General features: G+C 36.3%; 1 protein-coding gene and 1 pseudogene across 5 annotated transcripts; both read left to right on the top strand.

Moving 5' to 3' along the window:
- The first annotated feature begins 1,592 nt into the window (after positions 1-1,592).
- Positions 1,593-16,441, top strand: LOC121324099 (hypoxia-inducible factor 1-alpha-like). Of its 5 annotated transcripts, XM_041265566.1 has the most exons (16): positions 1,595-1,748; positions 1,849-1,933; positions 6,249-6,439; positions 6,820-6,968; positions 7,305-7,389; positions 7,972-8,084; positions 8,958-9,163; positions 9,575-9,681; positions 10,441-10,588; positions 10,735-10,958; positions 11,091-11,347; positions 13,408-13,530; positions 13,879-14,243; positions 14,380-14,476; positions 14,766-14,871; positions 15,256-16,441. In XM_041265566.1, the coding sequence occupies exons 2-16, from the start codon at positions 1,902-1,904 to the stop codon at positions 15,405-15,407; spliced, it is 2,355 nt and encodes a 784-aa protein (XP_041121500.1). In that variant the 5' UTR covers positions 1,595-1,748; positions 1,849-1,901; the 3' UTR covers positions 15,408-16,441. The 5 variants fall into 5 exon arrangements, with proteins under 5 accessions (XP_041121502.1, XP_041121500.1, XP_041121501.1 ...); XM_041265568.1 differs by having other exon boundaries at positions 1,593-1,933; positions 11,091-11,197; XM_041265567.1 differs by having other exon boundaries at positions 1,595-1,933; positions 6,823-6,968.
- Positions 16,442-18,256: 1,815 nt separating this feature from the next.
- On the top strand, positions 18,257-25,593 carry LOC121324305 (annotated as a pseudogene).
- The last annotated feature ends 1,188 nt before the right edge of the window (positions 25,594-26,781 follow it).

The raw sequence follows: 26,781 nt of genomic DNA, 5'->3' as shown, positions 1-26,781 counted from the left end.
CCTTTTTTTAAATGTAAAGTGCTTTGGGATTTGTTTTAATGAAAGGCACTATACAAAATAAATAAATATATTACAATAATAATAATAATAATAATAATAATAATAATAATAATAATAATATTTTATTATTATAATTAATAATAATAATAATATAATAATAATAATAATAATAATAATAATAATAATAAATAAAAAAAAAAACATCTGTATAACCACTGTACAGTGTTACTGCATTTGCTTTGCTCTGAACCTGGGAGACATTTTGCTCCTGTTTTAACTTACTAATGAACTGCATTGACATCAGTGGCACTGGGGTTGATGATAGCCATTGAACAAAACTGTAACCCCTGTATATGAGGGAAGCCATGCAAAGCCATAGAACCCCTATTTCCAGCTCCCCTGATTGACATTACACGTTGGCACAGCAGAACAAGGGCGCTGTCATCTGATCTGTTTTAGAACAGAAGGCACACATTCCGACATTTAGAAAAACACATTTGGAAATATATTCACTGCACGCTAGGTGCACTGACAGCTCCTCAAGAAACCAGGAAAACAAGCTTGATTGCTCAAGGCATTGGTGTCCTGGGCTAAATAGCTTGCTTGTGCATTAATTAAAAGGAAGTGAGAGGGGACCCTGGAGTTGGAAAGAGCTGCCACTAATCAAACCCTCTCAGGCCAACAAGCTTTCCTGCTTCTTGCTTTCAGGAGATTCCGGGGTTAAAGGGAGTACCTGTAATCTCAAGGGCAGACTGGTGACCTTTGACAGTCCTGCTCCTGGACTGATCAGTGATTAGCATAGCCAAGCTACCCCGCCCTGCAAGACAGCTGTAGATAGGACGCATCTATAGGGTTAGAAACAGGTGGCGTCCTTGTAGTATTATGCATACTAATAATAAGATATGGTATAGGCACTGCTCAGATGGAGCAAATGGCATATCCACAGGAGCTAAACAATGCCAGATCAACAAGTGTTGAAACAATGTGATTGCTTTTCACTTTATTTTACAATGTGAGGACTGTGCAGTATATAGATAGTGTGAATTGGGTGTTAGGCTCCTATTGCATAGCAGTTTGAGCTGTTGTGCATTTAATTAGCCACAATGTATAGGTTACAAGCTCAGGTGCGTTGTTCTCATAATACATTTCTATACAGTGGACATCTAATTTTCATCTTATTTTCATCTCTCCAGATGGACAGAAATCGCATATCTTAATGTTCTCATGATTCGTGGCAATGAGTCTGACGTGGTCTAACTTCTGTATGTTTAACCAAAACCAAAACTGACCAAAACTACTAAATATCATATAAGTACCAGTAGTGTATTTTAAGTACAACATAAATAAAAATCAAAGGACACTTATTTAGGTCAGGGAATTGTATAAGCGATCAAGTTTACCTTATGTTTTAGAAGCCATATTAGCATGCATACAATTCTACTGTCAAAGAACAGAAAACAATACAAGCTTCTCATAAGGGTCTGAGCTACATGCGCGTGAACAGTGTGAAAGAGCGCGCACGCAATTGCCCAAACACACTGCTGTGCGCGCGCACGTTTGCCTCGGAGGCATGTGACGGCTATTGCTCGTGCTCGGGAGCCTGCCAGGTTTAGTGCGTAACTTGCGGTGAAAAACGGGAGAGAAAATAAGCGAGTGAACCGCACAGAGCTCGCAGTGGGAGAAAACCAACACAATTTCGTCGAGACGTTCTGGGAGTATATGCTGTGACAACCGGGGCACCGACCAACGTCAGTTGCAAGTCAAGAGCTTAGTTGTTAATATATATATATATTTATTTATTTGATCAACTACGGACCCCCGTGGTTTATAACTTGTATTTTCGTGCAGGCCTGGGACATTGTGATCCTTGGAAAGGCTAACCGCTAATAATTCGTAATACAATGGAAGTGGTGGAAGTTACAGAGAAAAAACGGCAAGTTTAAAGTGGTTTTAAATATTGTTTTCTCAAACTACAGTCTTTGCTTTTTGTTGTTGTAAAATAACTGGATAAATGATGGTTGTTTTGTTGTGCCCCGTCCACGTCGCCATTTTGTTGGCAGTACTTGCTACTGCTTTAGTTGTGCTTACTTCACACAATTGACTTGTATTTACTTTTAGTTGGTTTATTTTAAAGTTGGCATCTTATTAAGCTTTGGTACTGTATTTGTCAACGAGTTTTACTTTTTACTGTTCTCAAGTGTTCCAAGATAGGAGAACTGTGACAAAATGAAGTGTGTCGTGTACACAGACAGTGTGGAGTTTACCCGGACGTTTTAAAGAAAATGTAAATTGCTCGTGTGCCAATAGTGTATTTTGTTAAGAATATGCAGTCGGTTAAATTAGAAATGTGAAGACTACTCTTGATCGAGAGAGCTTAATTTGTGTGTTGATTTGTGACGTTCGCTGTCAGTTTTCTGTTCAAACTTGTACTGTTTAGTAGTAGCGATTAAATCAGTAACAAACAAACACAAATGCTAATTACATTTCTCTGTCTGGGTTGATTTTATATACCCTCAGTGTGTCACTTTGGGGCCACGAGTGGGCTCTTTTCGTAGCCACGTCACTGATCTGGTACTGTGTGAGGGTTCATTTGTGATTGGACTATACATTAGAATTGTATACTTTGAACTCAACGAAATTTGTTAAACGATCGCTGGTGTTTTTTGCATTGTATTTTTTGTACAATACTGTGTTGTGATTTATCACGTTGTAACAGTGTATTAGTGTGTTATACACAATCTGATAAAGCGCCCCAACTGCTGGTATTGCAATGCCTTACAAGAAGTGAGACCTTTTGACATAGTTTGCATCATGATACATGTTGCATGGTGTGTGTAAAGAGTGTTCTCAATGCCCACTGGGGGATTAAGGGTCATGGCCATTTCCTGTATAGCTTATAAACAATTGCTTATTCAAATTGAATGGGATTGAAATGGATTTGCCACCAGTTACAGTTATCATTAGTTAATCAAGGTTATTTGGTGCATTGTCATGAGATCTAGTAACATTTTCACACATCGGTCGACTTAATATTGATTGACACCAATTTTAAAAGTGGATATAATATCAAGAAAAATGTGATTTTAACATTATTTTAAGTTAGTTTGATACGACAATGTAGGCCATTTACAATTCAAACATTTGCATTTTTGTGGACAAAAGACAAACGCATTGTTGCATCATTATTATTAATTATTATTATTAATTATTATTATTATGACTATAGTGCAAGCAATCAGAACCAGAAATAGCTATTTTGTAGTAGTTTAATGTACAGTTCAGTATCAGTTTTGACTGCCTTATTGCAATTTGTGATAGTGTTTATATATTGGAAGCAGTGCAGCACTTATTTATTGTAGTTTGTTACCCATATGCTCTACTGGCTGCATCCTAATGTTTTGCATATTTAAACTATTTTAGAAAACCCTTATGAAAAAGGTTGGATGGGATTCTTTGAAGTGTTTGTATATTATTAAATACACTTTTCTCCAATGTACAATCTGTTGTGTTTTGTCTGGAATAGAAATTGCACAATTGTTTTTTCATAAGAGGGGCAGACCCATTTGAACTTCCAGTACATTGTCTTTTGTCATTGTTGTGTATGCTCCCCACCGTTTCCCATCACTATCAGCAGGGACGGCTGTGAAGTGGTTGGAACTTGGCCCACTTTACAGTGGTAAAGATTGTTTCCTGCTGTGTACCATACACATTTAAAACTAAAAACTAAATAAAAAGCTGCAAAAATATTTAAAGTAATTTCTTAGATGGAGTGTGAATTTTTGCACCCCTAAGAACAGTGAATGCCAATGTGGTTTATATAAACAGATTAACCTAGAAAAGTGTGTCCGTCTGTCAACCCATGCCACTATTTCAGTTGCTAACATCTCAGAAAACTAAACGTAACTGTATCCTTCAATTTAAAAAAAAAAAAAGGGGGTTGATTTCAGAGTGAATAGCCTTTTTGTTTAAGGGGGATTCCATTTAACACAGCCATGGATATTGCCAGGTGTGCCTAATAAAAGATCAAAACTGAAATGGCTCAGTGCAGTAACCAACGACTTCACAGTTTACAAATTCATATCAAATTGATTGCTAATCTCAGCAATTGCATCTACAAAGTGTATTTTGTCTTGGAGTATTGGGAACGTGTTCAGTTTTCTTGCGTCTCACCTGAAGTATAGATTTGGTGTCTTGTGCCGAATTTGCACAGTTTCAAAATTTTTGCAGATTGCCTCCACTATCTTTAATGAAGGAAATCTAACACAGTAATTGAAGAATGGAAAAAAATATTTCTCCAGAACAATTGAAACTCCTTCTAGACTTGTCCTGCTAAATCACTGCTGCCCATGGTTGCGCTACACCCTGTTTACAGTGATATAATATTGGTATTTACTAGTGCTGGAACAAATTATCAGAATATTCAAACAAATATTTGTTGACATGTTATTTGGATGTAAAAGTCCGATATTCGTATTCGCTAGAAATGACAAAAATACCTTGCACTTATTTATGGTCACCAGAAGTTGAGTGACAGGATAAAAAAAATGGCAAATGAAAAAGAGCTCCGTGTGATATGTAAGATTTAATAAATAGCAGCTATGCTGTCTCTGCCTGCGTTCTGAGCAATATAATATAATCCGACCTCTGTATACCTACCCAAATTTCTGTTGCACTTCAAGCTGGAGCATTTTCTCAAGCTACAGATATTGTGAAGATTCCCCAGATTGAATTTAACATTTATTTAGGTGGCAGAAACATGAAGGACATGATTTTAGTTGAGTCAAAAGTTTTAAAATACAGTACCGGTTAAAGGGGAGAAGAGTAGTTTGCATAGAGTGGATTTAGACGGACAAGATGGGTTGCTGTCCTACGTTTTCAGTGTTGACATTCTTCTTGTACAGGATATGTTTATGTAAATTGTGTTAAACAAGATGATGGTGTGAAGAACAGTTTGCTTTAGTTTTAGCATCTGTAAACCCAAACTACAAACACAGCACATCGTAGAAGTTGGCTTCCTGTTTGGGTTTGTTTTCTAGCTTCACATTTTCTGTCACTGCCCAAACAAACCAGACATCTTCCAGTGGCGGTCTTATTTATTGATTTATTTAATGTTGTTGTTTTAATACGCATGCATCATGTATGTGTGATATATTGTTCTGTTTTTAATATCATAAGAGTTGCAATTAAAATTGTTGCTGTAAATTGCACAATATTTATTTCCACATCTTCCTGTAGAAATTATTTATAGTATAGCATTGTTCTATCAAAGTACAGTATAGGGTTAGGGTTATTGCAGTTGGACAGTAAATGCCAGATAATATTTGCCAGTGAAGGAACACCTTTACCCAGTAGTTTGAGTGCACTCTGTTGTTACACAGTTAAGTTCTTGTTAGATGAGTCTTCCTGAGTCGAGATTGCCAAATTGTGTTATTTGTAGAGCTGTCATTTTTTTTTATACAGATGGGGTATTGTCTATGGGGTATGGACTATAAATATTTGAATGCATATTTTTGTATTTCTAGTTCCACATTTATTCTTTGGTGTGTGTTTGCGCTTGCAGTTACTGTTCCTGTTGTATTCTTAAAGGAGTTGTGATAACATCGTAAAGCTTGTGGGAATATATTCTTGTACAGTAATTGCTTAATTTAATCATTTTTATCTTGATATACTGTAGGCCTACACTTTGGCCATTCAGTTATTTTGTATATTGCTTTTTTCTTCTTTCTTACATTTAGCTAAATGTTGGAAAAGACTGTGCTAAATATATTTTATCTGTACTTTTTGGAATTAATAAAAACACAATTTCCAAAAAAATGTTCCAGTGTGCTGAAATTTATAACAGCAATGTTAATGGTTATATTGTCTTGCTTATTATGTTTTGTTTGCAGTAGAGAAAGTTACTTGAATTGACGGATCAACCCTATTGGCTAACAGCCAGTAACTAAGATAAATGAAGTAGTGTTACTGAATCGAGTTCTCTTAACATCCAATCAGAAGAGAATGCTTTTGTTTTTCCCCAGGTATTCGTCCATTGGTCACAGAGAATTGAGTTCATGTAAATTACTAGTAGCTGTGTCAGAGATAAATGGACGGAGGCTGTCTTTTGAAATGATTTTAGACAGCACTTCAGCAATATGATACAGGTTCCTGCCTGCCAGCTATTGTTTGTCTTTCATTATGTGTGATCTCTTTTCTGATGCAGTAGGACCATCCTTTGACTTTAGTTTTCCTGTTGTCAATCTGCACAGGGTCAGTTCTGATCGTAGAAAGGAGAAATCAAGAGATGCAGCAAGATGTCGAAGAGGCAAAGAGTCGGAGGTCTTCTACGAGCTGGCCCACGAGTTGCCTCTGCCTCACAATGTCACCTCGCACCTGGATAAGGCATCCATAATGAGACTGATCCTCAGCTACCTTCGTATGAGAAATGTACTCAGTGCTGGTGAGTTCTGTTTTAAAAAATATATAAATAAATGATAAAAAATAATCAGATTCTGTTAAAGTAGCTTTTTACAAGATTTACAATTATGTATGGTTTAGTTAATGTATCTGGGACCACTTAGAGTCTAGTACACAATGATTAAAACATTGAATACAGATTAGAATACTCATAATGGGACAAAGGATTAAAGAAACTTCAAGCAGCATAATAGATAAGTTTTATTAATGTATTTAGTGACTTTAGTCACATGTTGGATATGAAAAAGGGGGAGATGCTTTTAGGTAATCCCTCATGACTTCTGAGTAAAGAAACACATGAATTCAGATTAAACAAGTACAAAAATACAACGGTGAACTTACTAAAATGAACTGCTATTTCAGCAGGTGACACAAAGGAGGAGTCTGAATTGGACAGCCAATTTAACAACTTCTACCTGAAAGCACTGGATGGATTTGTAATGGTCCTGTCAGCAGATGGAGATATGGTTTATCTTTCTGAAAATGTCAGCAAGTGCATGGGCCTTACTCAGGTACTTCAACATGCTGAGTTAAATGAGTGTCAGCATTGTTATTTGATACTTTACACACTCTTGCTTACAGTATTCTTAAATACTGTCATTGCATAATTGATTTTTTAGCTTTTTGACTTATTAATTCCTAACTGGGCGTTTTTATTTTTATTTACTTTTTTTTTGGGGGGGGGGGGGGGGGGGGGGGGGGGGGGGCGACTACTTCAGCATACAGTAGTAAAGATGTTTTAGCTATACAGTAGATGGACTTTTGATGTCTAACTTCTCTGGAAATAATTAACATCTGAAGTATACTGTTTTAGTAGTACATTTACAATGTGTTTTATCTTCTCATAGTTCGAGTTAACAGGCCACAGCTTGTTTGATTTTGCACACCCCTGTGACCATGAGGAGTTGAGAGAAGTGCTCACACATAGAACAGGTGAGTGAATTATATAAATTGGCTTGTTTTAATTATTACCAACTTGTAGCTTGAATGTATAGTTTAGGCAATATCAAATAGTCATGAAAAATATATATTATTACACTGTTGGATTTCCTGTGAACGCCTGTCCTACCAACAAGGTCTTCCTGAATAAAATTGAAAACTGATGTTGAAATGTAATGGTCTCTCCTTAGAAAACTGTGTGTGTGTGTGTGTGTGTGAATAGCTACTAAGAGTAAATGTTTGTTACAATTAGGACTGACTGGTTTTAAATGATTGTGGCTTCCAATTTAAAATACTATTTGTTCTGCTGTGGGTTAGATGCATGTTGTGTTCAAAGATAAGAAGATAATATTTAATACAAAAAAAAAAAGCTGTGCTGTGAGGCTGTTCTGGGCAATGGGTTGAATTTATAAAGGAATGCGACACTGCTTCAAGGATTAAAAAAATTTAAAAAAGACAATTGCATATTGTTTGTTTAATTCAAAAGGATTTCCTACAGACACACACACAGATCTGTTGGATGAGACCCCAGGATTGAAAGTTATCATAATATGATGATGGTTTCTTGTGTACTAGGATCCACCAAGAAGGGTAAGGAGCAAAATACAGAACGCAGCTTTTTCCTCAGAATGAAGTGCACTCTGACCAACAGAGGCCGTACTGTTAATATCAAGTCTGCAACATGGAAGGCAAGTCATTGTTTTGCTTCATGCTTTTAAATCATCCTGCAGAATTCTGGTGCTAATTCAGTTCTTTCAGAGGAACATTTAATTAGTTCAACATTTCGCAATGAAAACTGAACGTCATGTCCAGCGTTTTTTATATTTATGAAAACCAGACTATACAGGACTAGGGATGTAACCCATAAAAAGACCTTGTATGAATCCACTGCAGCCGCAAAATCTAACGGCATCCTGTAAAGCTGCTCCCACAGTTTCAAAGCCTTGTAGCTATTTTAGGTAGAGCCATATTTGCAGGGTTATATAAATCCTTAATATGAAATGTGTTGCTGACCACAAGATATTGCTGCCACATTGAGGTCCTGTGACTTTTGAACTGCATAGCCAGTACATTTTATTGTCTTAATGTTTGGTACAGCGGTATTCTTTGATTTTCCTATTTTAAAAAGTTCCATTACCAGTGTAGTCCAGTAAAAATTGACCCTAATACTATAAACTGACCATATCATTGATACAGACCACATGTTTTGACACAATAATAATATTTTTCACATTTACATGTTACTTCATCTTTCCAAACCATTCATTCTTGTGACATGCCCCTTAGATTGTACTCCCAGGGATGCTTTGTTTTTGTTCACAAAAACTCCCATTTCTTGTTTCAGTGGTTCATGAAAATATCAAGTTGCATGAAAATGTTCTTTTTGCTTGTAGGAGTATTAGTTGGTTAATTTGATAAATAAATTGAATATAATTAATGAGCAATATTTACAGTCAGAGACTCCCACAGAGCTGACTTCACCAACAGTGTATTGCTGTTCTCAGTTTCTGTTACACTAACCTGATCTGATTTGATAAACTTATTTTGTATTTTTAATGCAGGTTCTTCACTGCACAGGCCACATCCGGGTGTGTGACCCCCCCAAAGGAGAACAGGATAACTGCGGGTACAAGGAGCCCCCAATGACTTCCATGGTGTTGATCTGCGATCCAATCCCACACCCGTCAAATATTGAAGTTCCATTGGACAGCAAGACATTTCTAAGTCGCCACAGCCTAGACATGAAATTCTCATACTGTGATGAGAGGTGAGAAATTACTTCTGCTGTTTAGTCAGGACAGCAATAAGGCAGAGATCCTAATTTCACAAAGAGTGTAATTTTTTTGTATGTACCCTTACTATAATTGCCCACCAACCAGTAGTACACGACAATTTCCACATTGTACTTCCAAAAATCTTATTGTATTTCTTACTAGGTTTTGGACAAAGAATAAATGAGACCTCTCTGCCACCTAGTGGCTGAAATATTACAGGAAAAAAAAAAGAAATTTTTATTAACTTCCTTTTAATTCCAAAATGTGTTGTGACTGTTTGGCTAATTTTATGTGTTCACTTTCAGATTGCAGTTAGAGTAGTTGGTTTATTATTATTTTTTATCAAAGGGTTATCGGTTTATATTATCAGTGCTGATGCATTTCTCCCCTCCCCTTTGTTACAGAATTACAGAGCTGATGGGATACCAGCCTGAAGATCTCCTGGGCCGTTCAGTGTACGAGTATTACCATGCCCTGGATTCCGACCATCTTACTAAAACGCACCATGACTGTAAGCATTACAGCAATAATGAATCACACCATTCAGGAATACTGTATACCCACTGAACATTGGGTATCTATAAAATGCATTTTTAGGTCAGTATTGCAATTTAGGCCAAAGAACACAATGTTATTTTACATTTCCCCAAGTAGGTTATAGAGACATGATGTGTACTAATTTTGACTTCACCAAAGGTTAAACTCTAGAAGAATAATATTGTAGTGAATATACTGAATTGCTGAATATACTGAATTACTGTTTACATTTGCTGATGTATATTTATGTGTAAGATTTACTGTATACAAAACAGTCTCAACTGATCTGATAAACTGCATTATTATTGTGGTGTATTTACATTTTTTTTTTTAACGCATTAGCTGATGTGCCTACTATTCAGAGAACATTAACATATTAATACGGAGATCAATCATTGGGTGACTGCAGAGGGTTCAGCTCAGAAAGGAAATGCACAATTAAAAAGATTGTTGGTGCTGAATATCTTTAAACGTCAGTTATGACCAGCAATCGATATTGGGTTAGTTAAGCAACTTAATTGCCCAACGCCTTTGACAGTACTGTTCTACTTACTTTAGTGATTGTATTTTTTATTCAACGTTATATTCAAGGGACAGTTCATGATGTATGCTCAGATTTTGTTTATATATATATATATATATATATATATATATATATATATATATATATATATATATATATATATATATATATATATATATATATATATATATTTTTTTTTTTTTAAACCAGTGTTTGCAAAAGGACAAGCCACCACAGGGCAATACCGGATGCTGGCCAAGAAAGGGGGGTTTGTTTGGGTTGAAACTCAAGCTACTGTCATCTACAACACCAAGAATTCTCAGCCACAGTGCATTGTCTGTGTGAACTATGTCCTGAGGTAGGTAGATATTATTATTGTACCTATTTAAATGTAAAACAGCTTGTTGCATTTTTTTCATAACATGCTTAAAATAACAAAATTGATTGTGTTTTTTAGTAGAGTCAGAAGATTACTTTAACCTCATCTAATTACTTTACTTTCAGTGGTGTAGTTGGAGAAGATCTTGTATTTTCCCTGGGTCAGACTGAGAACATATTAAAACCAGTCGAGTCTCCAGATGCAGACGTTACAAAGCTCTTAATGCAGGTGGATCCAGAGGAGAGTACAAACAGCCTGTTTGAGAAACTGAAAGAAGAACCAGAAGCCTTGACACTGCTTGCCCCAGCTGCAGGAGACACCATAATATCTTTGGATTTCAGCAAATCAGGTGGGTAGATTTTACCATTGATATCCTAGATATGTAGTTTCCCTACATTTAGAAAAATGCATGTATAATATAAAGTTTAAATCTGTTACTATTTGTTTGCTTTTGTAACCGGTGTGCTCTTTTGCCACGCAGATGATTCGGAGATAAAGAAACTTGAGGAGGTTCCATTGTACAATGATGTCATGCTGCCTTCATCCAGTGAGAAGATGCTGATGTCCCCTCTCCCACCCACAGAAATGGTGAAGCCATTGCTTAGCACTCATGACCCAGTTTTGAATGTGGAGGTAGTCACAAAGCTGGAGTCCAACCCAGAGCCACTGGGAATTTCATTTACCATTCCTCAAACACCAGACTTATCTTTACCAAGTACAACCCAGAGTTCGCCAGAGGTGTGTCATTTATTAACTGACCAGATAAATACTGATTGCCAGTGTAACTTCATGAACCCCTTGACTGCCACCTGTTACATTTTTCCCCTTTTAAGATTAAGTTTAATTAATTTATTTTACACAGGAATTAATTTTTGATTAACATCTAACGTGACTGCCGAAGAAGGAAGTTAATCACTGCCATGATCACATGTCCTTTCAAGCCGATTGAACAATCAGCAGTCTCTGTACAAATAATGCATTTTTAAAGGAGAGTAGAAAATCCTACCTTTCTGCATTACTCGATGAGGACATGCCTAGTACATTTAGTGGCAGTCAAGTGGTTGAGTATAATATATATATAAAAAAATATAGTACCAGTCAAAAGTTTGAATACACTTGCTGGAAACTAGTTTTTTCATAATTGACAATGTTTTACGTCGTATACGTTTCTGTAAATACTTGAAAATGAAAACACATGTTACAATATACAAAACAACACATAAGGAGTATCAAAGCAACGTTCAAGAAAATTGAAAATTGTCTCTAAATCTTGGATTCCTCAAAATAACCACCCTTTGCCTTAATAACAGCCTCACAAACACGAGAAATTTTCTGCAGGAAATCACCCGACATGTCTTCCCAGCTCTTCTGCAGCAATTCCGAGATGTAGGGCACTTGTGGGTAGCTTTGCTTTGACTCTTCTGTCCAGTTCGTCCCATACAAGTTCTATGGGATTGAGGTCTGGAGACTGGGCAGGCCAGGTCATTAGATTGAGTTGTCCTTCACTTTCCTTCTTTGCCAGATAGTTCTTGCACAACTTTGAGGTGTGTTTTGGGTTATTATCTTGCTGAAGAATGAAGGACTACCCAACTAGCCGTAATCCTGATGGAATGGCATGCCTCTGAAGTATGCTATGATAGCCATGCTGGTTGAGCTTGCCATGGATTTGGTAAAGATCACCAACTCTGTCACCAGCAAAGCAACCCCAGACCATGACACTGCCTTCTCCATGCTTGACAGTGGGAACCACACATGAGGAACTTATACGCTCACAATACTCGGCGGTTGGACGCAAATATTTCAAATTTTGACTCGTCCGTCCATAAGACCGACTTCCACTCCTCAAACGTCCAGTTTCTGTGTTTTTTGGCCCAGGCAAATCTCTTCCTCTTATTCTGCACTCTTAACAATGGTTTCTTTGCAGCAATTCTCCCAGTTAGGCCAGCTTCACGCAATCTCCTCTGAACGGTTGATGTTGAAACAGCTGTACTTCTAGTAGCATTTAGCTGAGCTTGTATTTCAGGGGCAGTTAATCGTGGGTTTCGCAGTCTTGTGACTTGAATCAACTTGTTCTCTTAGTCTGAAGTCACCCTTGGCCTGCCTGACCTTGTTCGGTCCTCATGAGTGCCAGTTTCTTCAAAAATCGTTTGATGGTCTTGGCCACAGCAGTTACAGACACTTGCAAAGTTCTTGCGATTTGTCTTTTTGTTTAATTACAGACTTGCTTAACTGAGTGTATTTTGCCATTTTTTGCTACCTTACATTCAGGAATGACAGACTTGTGCCTATGCTACCTATATTCACCTGTTAACAATAATTGGTGACAAAAGGTTAAATAGGTAACATGCTAGTTAACTCAAGAGAACATCTAACAAAGGCCAGTGTTCTAACACAGTGTTATACACATTTCAGACTTTTAACTGACTTGGGCTTCAGACTGAAGTCCCCTTGCTTTGGGTGACAAGATTTACATTTTCATTTAAACATTTAATTTTTGAATGCAATTCACTTATGATTATCAGTTTATATAAGTACACTTATCATAACTAAATATTAAGTGTTTATAGACAAGTTTATACAGTTAAAAGCATAGATGAAAAACCTGGTTTCAAGCAGGTATACTCAAACTTTTGACTGGTACTGTATGTATATATGTGTGTATGTATGTATATATGTGTATATAATGTGTACATTTAGATTTAAGTTAGTATGTATATGTGGACTTTGTATAGGAAGATACAGACCATACATATGTACCTAAAAATAAGTGTGTTTTTTTTTTTTTTTTTTTAATACAGCCAAGCAGTCCCAGTAATTATTGCTTTAAAGTTCAAACTGATATTTCTGGTGAGTTTAAGATGGATCTGGTTGAGAAACTCTTTGCCATTGATACTGAAGTTAGGACCCCCTTTACTACACAGGTAGGTTTTTTTTTTTTTTTTAACAAAACATTTTATATTAAGTTTATTAACAAACAACTTTCTGCAGCTAGCACTAGATTATTTTAGATTGTCCATAATATTGTTTCTTAGTTATGATTCTGGACAATAAATTTTGCTTCATATTAATTCTGTGTTTTATTACAAAGCCATCATTTTTAGTCTCCTCATTCATTAGAAACCTCATTCACCAAATTGAAACTCCTATTGTCTTTAACAGCTTTAAAAAAAAATAATAATAACTGTAAAAGCATTTACCTGACTAGAGAGCATTACCTTGGTAATGACATTGCATGTTGTCACCTTCTGATTTTAATGATCTGTCTCTAGGTTGCAGATGACTTTGATTTGGAAATGTTGGCTCCTTATATCCCAATGGATGATGACTTCCAGTTACGCACACTGGACCAACTGTCTCCTATGGAGCCCGTCTCTGCAAGCCCTCCAGACATCTTTCATAAAGCTCAGACACTGGTCACGTTTGCACCAACAGCAGCAGAGTATGATGTCATGCCTCTGATGAGTATTGTCTCACCTCTGCATATGGCGGAAGAAGTAGAGAGTGCTCCAAATTCGCCTTTCTGTGGAAAAAATAGCCGAACAGCCTCTCCGATCAGAAAAAGCACACAACCTCTAGTAAAGTTGGAGGAACAATCTAACCAGTCCCATCCAGTAACACCTTTGATAAGTAAAAGGTATTTACAAACCTTATCAACCTTCTATTATTTATTATTTTCTTTTAAAGAACTGTAAACAATGCTGTTTTGTAAAATGGTGATTTGTGGAATTAGTATAGTGAAACTATTAAACTACTGTTTTCTTGTCCTGTAGGCCTAGTGCTTTCAATGAAGAGTTATCCCCAAAGATGCTAGCTCAGCGGAAGAGAAAACTAGAAAGTGGGCTCTCACTTTCCAAGGCAGTTGGCATTGTAAGTTTTCTGACTCCTAGTGCTCAATGCTAACAGTAATGGTTTGGGTAATTCACATTCCACCACTTGGCAATACCACTATAAATACAACATGTTTTATTACACACCTGTTTACAGTGAAACAGATGATATTGTGCTATTTGACAGTAATTTAGAGTAATAATTTTGTCTGTTAAACATTGGCTAAAAGTGTCAGTTTTTAAAATCTTACAGCAGACTATTGACTTCATAAATGTAACAATTGGAGACAATAGCTGCATTTTCTTAAGTTTCTGCCTCTTATTGCTAGGGTACTCGGCTACATAAACATGAAGGGACATTGAAAAGATCCAAGGCATCTGAGGATAGTGGTAAAGAGGTGCTGACGCCCAAGACCATTCTCCTACTGTCAACAGGTTTGTTTTTTGTATAAATTGTAATAAATGTTATAAACTGTTCCGCTGATTCCAAAGTGCATATTGTTGTCTTCAGAGTATTCCTTGTATTTTATTTCCAATTTACTGTAAATATAAAATGTCTAAAGAAATTGTATAAATTGAGAGTAAAATGTAAGTGTTCGTAATTTCAGCAACTTTGATTAACTTCTAAACTAATTGGATATGGGAAATTCTTTTAACATTTTACCAGCTCTTATCAAATATTTACTCCTAATGATTTGTAATGGAATATATGGACTGTCTAGGGTAAAGTACTATTAGTTAATTACTTAAACTGTAAACTGACTTCGTGGAACATTTTTAAAATAGTGAATTTGTACTTTTTTAAATTTTATTTTGCAGACTTGGCAAGCAGACTGCTAGCCTGTTCATTTGAAAACAGCGGATTACCACAGCTCACCCGTTACGATTGTGAAGTAAATGCTCCGGTTCAAGGCAAACAGACCCTGCTTCAGGGTGAAGATCTAATCCAGGCTCTGGATCAAGTCAACTGAAGCACACTCTTTTGTGCTACACTCAGTCTTGGACACTGGTGAATCAGCACCAAAATCAGTCAGTCTATATTTTCTATATCTGAAGCCAGGCTACAGTGCTGCACCCACTTAGTTTAGCAGCTGTATTATCCAAATCTTTGTTTTAAAATGTCTTGTTGACAAAAAGTGGAAAGTCGAGTTGTGTAATGCTGGCAGCTTTATTGCAATCTTATCATGTTTCTGGTGTTTTATCACCAAAGTTTTTTTGTAGTCCCACTGCAGTGTTGCTAGCTGCCTAATATGCTATTCTTTTACCCTGTCTGTTAGGTAACGGTGCTTTGCCAGCAGTGCACTGTAGCGACACTCGCACAATATATATTTTCTTAAACTGTACCAGCAGTTCATGCAGTATATTAAACACTTTAGAACTACTTTTAATGAAAGATTCAGCAATTTATTTTTTCTTCAGTTATTTTCTATATAGTAGTAAAAACCATATCTAGTCTGGAATGCACAAGTCACATGCTGTAATATTTGTACTTTAAAGGTTTGAATTAATTGTTACAAGCTGTTTGCATAATTTGGTAGTCTATGGGTGGGTTTCATCTTGGGATGTTAACATTTCTGATTCTAATATAATTATGATCTGCATTTAAATATGTATATTTTCAGTAGTCACTTTTTACCAGCTAAAGTCTTTACTGTAGTTGTAAAAGTTCATGCTTAATTATTGTGTAGGTAAAGAGTATACATGTTACACTTGTCTGCTGTGGTGTCTGATGGATCAAACAGGAAGTGTTACAGGTTTTACATTGTTACAAAATGCGTAGTATGTTAAAATACTCTGTTTTACGTGTGGTTATTAACATCAATTTATGATAAAGTAAGGAATAACTTTTGCAGTTTCTTTAAAACTTTTTAGCCATAGCTACACCTTTGCTTGTGTCATCGTAACACATGTATCTCGTTTTGTTAAATCATCCCTTTGTTGTCTGTGGTTGGTTTTAACACTAAATGTATTGTTTTATTACATCAATAAACCTATGTGGACCAGGCTACATGTTTTAAGTCTTTCTTATGCACCACTTGAACATCAACAGTAAACTTCAAGCTACTTACAAAATACTGAATGGAAAAATCGCCCTCATATCTCAGGCTTTCAGTCAACATAACTGCAGCATTGAACAGCTTTAATTTAATCCACAACTCATGTAAAAAATGCGATTAAACTAAGTTACTGAATGAACAACCAGAGACCGCCTTCGCTAGTCAGTGAGTCACCTATGGTAAGGAATGTTCTAACCTGGCTTTATTAACATTTGATGTGAAGTTCACACCCTGTAGCATAGCTATAAATAAAACATTTTGGAATCACTCGCCTGAGTTTTGACATTTGTAATACATTGTTATACAGGCAATGAATATCATAATGAGTGGGGTGGGGGCTTGTCTGATTTATGACTCCTTTCATGCATCAAGTATAGAATGTGTGTGTGTGTGTGTGTGTGTGTGTGTATATATATATATATATATATATATATATATATATATATATATATATATATATATATATATATATATATATATATAATTGCAGCTTATATAAATGTATGGTTACATTAGATGTTTTTTAATGTTTCTTTGTTTATGTAGGAGCCGTTACATCGATACAATTCTTTGTAATGTGAAACTGTTATTACCACCCCAGAGATTAAGCAATTTTAAGAGTTCCTATAAACACTTGTGAATATTCACCTATGCTGCCTTACTATGTTTCCAAACCAACAAAGCCATATAGTGTTGATGCATTATTTGTAATGTAATTATTTGTAACCTTTTTGTGCATTTTATAGTGCACAAAAACAATTCCACATGAATATCAACTACTCATTATGAAGCTTCCATTATTTTTAGAAAAGGATCTGCACACAGTAAATGGTCTCCTGTTCAGGAAAAAAAAAAAAAAAAAAAAAAACTTAACCAGTTGACACAGCAGGGCGAAAACAATGCAATATGCATTCAGAATAGTAATGCACTTAGTCTCGATTGCTACACAGTATTTTCAGCTAATTGAACTTCAATGTACAGATCTGGTATCGACCTCTACACATTGGGAAATGGTCTATCATTTTCTCTACATGTTACAGATACTAAAGTATTATTAGCTGGTACTGAACATAAACTCGACCTGATTAATTAAACGCATTGTTGACAACTAAACAAACATCTGTATCGAGTAGGATGTGCCCAGTTTTGCATTCTGTTAACATTGAAAACTCGCAAAATCATATTTCCACAAGGACTACATCCTTATTGTTTTCAACTTTCACAAAGCTAATTAAAGCAGATATGCATGCTATTTTTAGTCTACATATGTAAACATTTACACAGTAAAAACTATCAAATAACCTTAAATATTTACCACCTATGCACAGTTTAATACCGTACCACTGTAGACACTCCACATTTCAGATTACATTTTAAAACACACTGTGTGAAAATATATAGCATCATTTAGAACTCTTACCGTGCATCGTGAACTTAGTCGTTCTCTCCCTATAGCTTGGTCAGGATTAGACACAACACTAGCGTTTGTTCCGGGCTGCGATTCAAACCGCAAGTTACATTTCTTAGCCACTTCCCGCGTACGTGCTCTTAATGGCATCTGCACTCGAGTGCTGATCTGACAACAGCAGATCATTATTACAATATAACCACGACTTGATATGCAGAACTCAACAGCATTAAAAACGTGTTAGAATTCAAGTATGTTTTTTGATTACAATTTCTCAGTTGGGTACATCAGAAGAATGACCTGTTCTACCTTGTAGCAAAAGCAAGATGCAACGCTTTCAGAATGCTAATGTTACCCTAGTCAAAATGGCTCTGTAAACAAACAGTAACTGGTTCAGCCTGCTTTGTGTGTTTTAAAAAATAACTTTTAAATATAAAACTAAAATCATCAGTTTGAGTTCATTGCTATTGCATATTCATGAACACGTGCCAAAATCCCGCGTTGAAGTTAACTATTGGTATATTCTGAATTAACCAGATTTATATTTACATATATCACTTGTCTGTTTATCTCTGTTTCGAAATTTAAATAGTAAAAGGTGCTTTACTGTCCGGCATGTCAAAATAATTACTGTAACTTTTAACAGAAAACTGCCAGTAAAAATATTACCGATATCAACATTAAATGTACGGATGTAAGAACGAAGCGTTGAAGATGCCACTGGTCCCATAAACCACAGGTACATGCAAACACCAGATCCACGAAAAGAGAGCTACAACGCCACCGGTTAGAATTTTGGACCGAAGTGCTATCTGTAGCACGGAAGTACCCTGTTCTTCTGCCGAGCCTGAACGGTTCACACATGTGACACTGTAATCTGTAACCTAGCACCGGTATTTAAAAATAAATACAATATTAATAATTATTGTATATAATTACCAATAGTTCCTGTGCGATACATTAAATAAAGCAGCATAATCGAGTAATGTGATCTAATCTTTTTTTTTTTTTTTTTCACCTGCAAAAAGCGAGAAACAACATGGACTGCGTCTGAAGTAGGTAGTTTGTTATTTGTTGAAAAGTGACTTTTGTTGCGTCATTAAGTCACTGTTTTGCTGGCGGGTTTTGCATTACAGGATTTGCATTAAGTCTGTATTCCGTGGCGTTAACCAATATTATTGATGTTCATTGTGTTTCAGCTACTGGTATGCTGTCACAGTAACTAGTCGGAAGTGAAATGAACGAGAGCTACACGGACACGCTGAAGTCTGACTGCGAAGATTTGCTGAGCAGGTTTCAGATGACTGAGTCTGCGATATGAAGAATTCTCGACTGTCTGGCGGGAGATGAAGTTCTCCACTATATTCCAGTAAGCCGTTTTACTCGCTTGTCTTTTTAATACACGTGGTTATTGTTGTCCATACCTTATTCAAACGTATTTGCCATTGCATCAATACTGCTGCCCAGCGTTTCAGTGTGGTGTACATATCTTTCTGAAGGGAGCCTGTGTTTGAATCAAAACATTGGAGGTATTTATAGGTGTTTGACGGCATGACAACTACTTTTATATATATATATATATATATATATATATATATATATATATATATATATATATATATATATATATATATATAAATGCCATCTCATACTTTAAAGTCAAATTCAAAATTGGTCAGCTTTGCTCTGAACCCATTATAAGTTTTCCACATATATTTTCCTCCATTAGATTGCACTTTTAAGTGTTTTTTTCTGCCTTGTTCTAGTGGTAGAATGGGAGATGTTGAGAAGAGGAATTTCAGCAGAGAAGCGCTGTCTACTGCCTTACATTACTTTTTCCCTCCATACAGTTTTCAGATAAGAGTGGGTGCACTATACCTCCTTTATGGGCTCTATAATACACAGCTCTGTCAGCCCAAGGAAGCGGTATGTACTATAAATACAATGACTGCCAAAGCACAGGGATAACTTCAGGTGATATGTGAAATGCTGCCTTAGGTAAGATAGTCCAAGGCTAGTGCTAATTGGGGTTAGTGAAGCTTCTCCTTTGATGCATGCATTCTGTTGCTGTGTTGTTACAGGTACACGAGTTGTGTAATGTTAATCCTTTCATTAGAAAATTGAAGTATCAGTAGACAATGTATGGATTGAATTAAGAATGCAAGTAGTGTAATACTGAGATGTAAGGACATGAAGACTTTTTCTGTACTTTTCAGATCAGACTAGCATTAAAAGACTAGGAAGAAGTTGAGGCATTCAAACAGGATGTCATTAATGCACAGCACTATGATGCAGCTTATATTCTAAGGCAGATGTTTTTGACCAAAGCGTTTCACTTCACAGCCATACCCCACTTGGTAAGTATTTTTTCTTTGTATATTTCACATTTTTTGTCTGAGTAAATTATTATGTACTGGTATGCATTTGAAATCGAGTCAAAGTTCTAAAAGTAACATTCTATATCTGTATTTAAAAAATAAATAAAAAAGCTACAGCAGCACATTTTGTATGGAAATTTTCAAGCCTGTGTGTGTGTGTGTGTGTGTGTGTGTGTATATATATATATATATATATATATATATATATATATATATATATACATACATACATTTAGCTTATATCATTTTAAAAAATATTTGACACTTTTTTTTGTCATTATTCTGTAATCAAATAATTTGATTTCCTGTAACATTTTTAAAATGTATTAGTTTTTGGAAATAAATATCCCCCAAAAAATAATGTTCTCATCACTTTCAATAACTATTTTATGCACTTTTATTTAAAGCTTTTCTATAGGGTAAAAGTGAAAATGCCCCCCCCAGGAGATCTGTGAAGAGTTTAGAGACAGAACTGCTAAAGTGAATACCCTTATTACCACAGATGCATTGGAGGTAATTGTTTTGTTTTTTTCAACAGTGATGCTGTTTTTATATCAAGAGTGTTATTACTGAAAAAATATTTAGCCTCTAGGTTCTAGAAAGACATTCTGGAGTTACTGTTCTGACAGAACTGAACAGGTACTGTAATCTGCAGGTGGGTGTGATACTACAGCCATCGTCCATAAGACATATTCTATTTTGGTTGAGGTACTTCATTTTTTTTCTGCTTTCTGTCACCTGTTAGGAAATAACGAACATACACGAACACTATCAAAAAATGAAGTGTGCCATCTCCTCGGATAAGACCCAACCCGACAAAGCCCTGAGCCTCATTAAACAAGGTCTTGTGTCAGACCTCAGAAACTTTGCTTTGGACTTTCATGAGTGGCAGGAAAACCGTAAGGTAGGAATTTGTGTGCAATAGCCAGAATGTAACAGTGTAACAAGTGCACACGGCATGACGTTCAAAAGATTAAATGGAGATGAACAGTGTTGAGGAGTTAATAATCTCTGTGGCATTCCCACAGCAGGTTAAGGACAGAGGTGGATGAAAATACATGTTTAACCTTTTTTAAGAGGTGATCACTGAACTGATAAAGGCAAAAGTGTTAATATTAAGTTGGTTCTGGGTGGTTAAATTCAGTAGGTTACAGTTCATTTTACTCCTTTTCTTTCTACCTTGCTTCTAAGCTGTAACATTGTTGGATGGAATGTCACACAAAGGTAGAATTTCATTAATTCCTCATCCATGTGCTGTGGAACAGCATCCCTGCTTGTGGACACATTTTCATTACTGCGCTCTGCCATTTTAGAACTAAATGAGATTTGTTAGATTGAAGTCAATTGGTAGAAATGCAGTGAGAGGTTTGATATTAAGCTGGGATGAGTAATACCATATTCACACTCCCTAAATAATATGCAATCCACCCATTTTGAAAAGGTGAATGAAGTGATATTCATGTGGTTTCAATGCGTTATGATCATGTTAAGTGTGAATAGGGTAGAAATTACCGAACAGTTATCTTAATTAATTGAGAATACGATGCCTAAACCAATGACCCTGATAGAATGTTATGGGTGTTCAGAACATTCTAAACATTCTGGAAAGTCTATGAATGAGTTGAACAATTTAAAGCAAGCCTTTTCTCAGTGTTCACACCCAACTCCCCAGTAATGTTGTTGAAGCTGACACCCTGGGATCCTTCAAGAAGCTGCTTGATGAGATTTTGGGATCAATGAGCTACTAACAACCAAACGAGCAAGATGGGCCGAATGGCCTCCTCTCGTTTGTAAACTTTCTTATGTTCTTATGTTCTAATGTAGGCCCACCCTCCCATGCTTTCTATTTCTTTCTATTTAGAACTCTACTAAACTCTTGCTGTACCATCCTCATTTGGTCACTGGATGGTGTGTTTTAAAAAATAAAATAAAATAAACAGCAACTGCTGTTTTGTTGACTGGGTGAATAACAATATATATTCAAAGGTTTGGATTTTTGTAGTTTCCCAGGTCTGTGTGATGTTAACACAACAGGTGCTTTTATGATCAAGGTTCCTGATATTGTGTGGATTTTTGTTTAATGCCCAAGCACATTTTCACTGTCATTTACAGCGTGGCACATACAGTTTACTGCAATCCAGAACAAACTCTCAACAGCAACAAATTGTTGGTTTAAAAAACAAAACAAAACAACAAAAAACACACAAGTGAGCAAGATGTTCCAAACATTACAGCAGATAAACTTCTGCAGACAACACTTGAGTGCAGTCACTGTTTGTCTCCCAGAGGATGTTAAAACGTGCCTTGAAGAAAGAAGTACAAGGAAAGGAGGAGGAGGATGGTGGTGGTGAAGGAAGCTCTCAGGTGAATGAGGTAAGTTTGGAATGACCACATGATCACAGACCTATATAGGCAAATGCGCTAAGAACCTGCTTTGCAAACAGAATAGGGTCCTTTGAGTGACAAGAATACTGAAACAGCATTTTATATAACATTTTTTTTTATAAATGTTTGTTGCATAGTTTGATCTGAGTAGTCCACATTGAATTCTATATCCCAGCTTAAATCTTGTCCTAAAACCCAAGTTTAGCTTCTGAAAGCATCAGGAAACGTAGTCCCGTCACATTTCATTTGGGAAAGGCACTGCCTGGTTCCAAGTAAAAAATGGGAAAGGCACTGCCTGGTTCCAAGTATTACACACCAATTGTGTTACATTTATCAGCTGATGAAGTGCAAATTGAGTTATTTAGAACTGGCCTTATAGATTTAAAAAAAAAAAAAATGTGAACACGTCGATTCAGGTAAATTAGGAAGAGGATTAGCTCATGTTCATCAAAGGAATGTGTGCTTATCTGTTGCTACAAGAAAAATTGCTGCAGTGCCAATTTAACATGCTATTACTTTATACTCCCTATGGGGTCCTGTTTGAAATAATCTGGAATGTATGACCTATTTATTTATATAAAAAGTGCAATAAGAGAATTTGGTATTTAAACTGCCAGTACTAAATCTCTGAAATGCGATACTGGCTGTTACTACTCAGTTTGCCTAAAAAGGAGTGATTGCCAAGATTTTAAAATATTTTACCAATTAGCAGCATTATTACTGATCTCACTTTTCTTGTGTTGAAAATCTTGTAGTTTTAACATTGTCTGATCTATTAAGTGAAGGAACTACAAAGAAATTTGTGTGAACATTTTGTCCTTTCTTTTGCAGTCGTCTGTACGTGTGCAGATGCTGGAAAAAGTAAAATCCAAATCCTACGGCCATGTTACTGAGGTTTGCTCTCCTTCATTCTTGTTCTGTGTTTTGTTCATATGTTAATTCAGTTTTTATTTAGTGATTATATTTGGAAAGATCTTTTAAAGCAATAAAAAATGATAGATGGTCTAAAGCAGAAAATGTAGTTGATGAATATAACTGATTTTTAAATTGACTTACCTGACTGTTCGTCAGTTGCTTGGGTATAGAATTGATTTTCTGTCTACGCTACCCAGCAAAAGCTTGGATTACAACATGGCTTAAGTAATAGCATGTTGATGAACTATAATTAGAAACTGGGGCATGTTTTCACAGTAAATGACCCCCTGTATAACGCTGTAGTCAGGAGCCTTGGGCAAGAGGCCATGCAATTTGTGTTCCACCTTATAACGAGTATACAGGTGCTACTGTAATGGCATTATGGGTCAGATGGAAGCCTACTGCCTTGAGGTCGGCTCCACAATATAAAGGGTTGTCTTATAACAAGGGAGCCTTTATTGATAGATCAAGCTCACTTGTTTTTCAGACTGAAAAAATGTACTGTACAGTTTGGCTTGGCTTAGCTCTGGTTTACCTCTTTTCTTCAGGCCCCGAAATCAAGAAGACATCGACAGGTAGAACTGGAGTCCTCAGGATCGGGGTCTGATCAGGGCAAAATGGAGAAAGGTGGTGGCAAAAGAAGACGACTGGTAGAAAAGGGAAAGAAGGCTTTGGAGAAATGTAATGAAACATTTTATGAAATATCTTCAAAAGACGGTTGATTGAGTGATTGTGTAGAAGGGCCTGGCAATGACCATGCATTCAATTAAATTTTTTTAAATGTAGTAAAAAAAAAAAAAAAATTAAGTGCACCAGTTGGAGACTGTACAGTTTCATTAGGAGATTGCATCCGTACACTTCAATTTTTTTTAAATATGTAAGGTAATTTACATATATATCTTTTGATTCAGCTTTAAATAGTTTGCCCTGTCTTAGTAGTAACCTGAGGCAGAAATAAACTAAAGTGCTTGCTTGCATTGCGTAAGGCCCATTAACTTAATAAAGAAATGTGGTTAATTGGAAAAGTAGATCATAGGCTAATAATAATAATAATAATATCACTGTTTAATCTCTGCAGATATGATGATATAGGTACTTATTTCTTAATCAAAGTAATAATGCTTTGTGTGTGCATGTAAAGTCAAGTCAAGTGATTTGTTAACAACCCAGTGGTTACATTATGGCTTCTAATGATCGTTTAGAGATAGCTACAAAGTCAAATTCTCTTTTGGTGGTGTCTTGCAGATGAGATGAAGCAAGAGGTTGCCATGGAGACAGATCCTCGAAGGCTCAGTATGCCCATGATCGCAGAAGATGATGACAGTGATACCAAAGAAGGTAAAACAGTTCAAGCAGATTTAAAATAAAGAAATAAATAGTCTGATCTTATTTCCAAGTGCAGCTTGAGCCATTCTAGGTTTCAGTGCGAGCTGAATGAGGCAGCTGAAGAGATTTAGGCTAGGTCAGCCTAATTGGCCTGTTTGACCTCATTTTGGCTTAAATGGCTCTGCAGGGGGGAGTACTGCTCCCATTCCTGATTTTCATTTTTTCATTCATGTTTTTGTTACAACACACACAAGATATAATATATGGACTAGCTACATGTATCAAGGAAGCAGTAAGCCTTAACAATGTGTTTTTGTTCTATCTAGTTATACTACCTACAAAAAGGAGAAGAAAACACTGATGGCAAACAAGAGACAAAAAAGAAAGCCCTGATGGTCTTCAAGGATTCAAGCAGCACTTGACCTGTTGAAAATGTTGGACCTAATTGTAAATTCTGTAGATAGTAAAGAGTTCCTTTTGGAAAGGAACACCTGTTATAATTGTCGGTGTGTTTGTGCAAAAACATTTTTCAGCATCACATACAGAGCTGCACCATAACCTCACGGTAACAAATACTACTTTTGGTTTTCATGCCTTAAATCTAAACCTCGTTGTGGCAGGGCAGGGCCCTGTCTGTAAATATTGTGCTGTGGTGATTTGGTGGTGGTTGGCAGGGATGGGGTTAATTTCCTATCCCTGCCAAAATACATGTGAGAATGTGGCTGGAACTAATTGAGTAATTGATAATTAGGCACCAGCCACATGCTATAAAAAGGGGGAAATTACTTTGTTGGGTGGAGGTGTTTTGGGGTGAGTGTTTTTGTGTTTGTTTGTTACGAAGTTCAGTGAAGGCTCTGCCCAGCCTGAACTGTTTTTATTTTTTGTGGATTAAAACAGCGCAGCAGCACTTTCACTACAGTTTTATTGTCTCCGAGTCTCTGTCCTCCCGGCTATCCTGTCACACTCGTATTTGAAGCTAACATTAGTAAGTTAACATATATCTAAAGATTGAGCATAATAGCATTTCATAACAAATGTCTATGCAACGTCTCTTAAAGCACCCCTGCTCTCTTCTCACTCAGTTTTGGTATTTCATTGCCAACATGACATCCAGTGTTTGCTTTATCGGGCACTGTGTTCATCCATCAGGAGAAAGCTGGCTCAGTCCTATTGAATGGTTATTTCCATAAGGACACTTTCATTGATTATGCACAGGAGCAAGCCATCATTCCTGCGAGGAAGCGAAGTGAAGCTACGCTGTTGCAGTTCTGTTAGAACTGAAATGCTCCCAGATTGCTACTTAAGGGTGACATGACATTAAATGCAGCTGTTCTGGTGCATTGGTTGTAAAGAGAACCCAGCTGTCAGAAGACACTTTGACATGCATGTTCTTTAATGCAATTCAGAAAAGGTAGTTCTGAAATTCCTGTTGGAAACTGCCAACACCTTGCCTCTCCCATGGGTTATTGTGCTTACAATTCCATAACCTGGAATTTATATTCTGCTTTCATGCTTGTCTGAGATAGACAGCTATCCTTTTAATGTATAAGTGGTGGTGGGTTGTCTGTATTGGTTAAGAATGTATTAAGTGTGTAATAATTAGCTTTTTACTTTTGCAAATATTAATAAGTGGAAAAGCATAATGGGTATCAAAGCCTGACACTTTGGATTTTACAAGATTAATCATCCCTTTCAAGCTCTATGCATTATGTTAAGTTAAAACATCTAGACATGCATCTATACCAGAGTCCTGGCATTGCAGAAGAATTCAGGAGAGGAAAGCACTGTTTAGCTTGATACCAGTGGGGAGAACTGGCATGGCATAAAGTAACAACAGTCAGTATATTTTACTGGCTCATTATGATTTATTATTCGT

This window comes from Polyodon spathula, chromosome 12, assembly GCF_017654505.1.
Source record: "Polyodon spathula isolate WHYD16114869_AA chromosome 12, ASM1765450v1, whole genome shotgun sequence".
Taxonomy (NCBI): Eukaryota; Metazoa; Chordata; class Actinopteri; order Acipenseriformes; family Polyodontidae; genus Polyodon; species Polyodon spathula.
The sequence above is the reverse complement of the archived record's forward strand: the minus strand, read 5'-3'. Positions and strand labels throughout refer to the sequence as shown.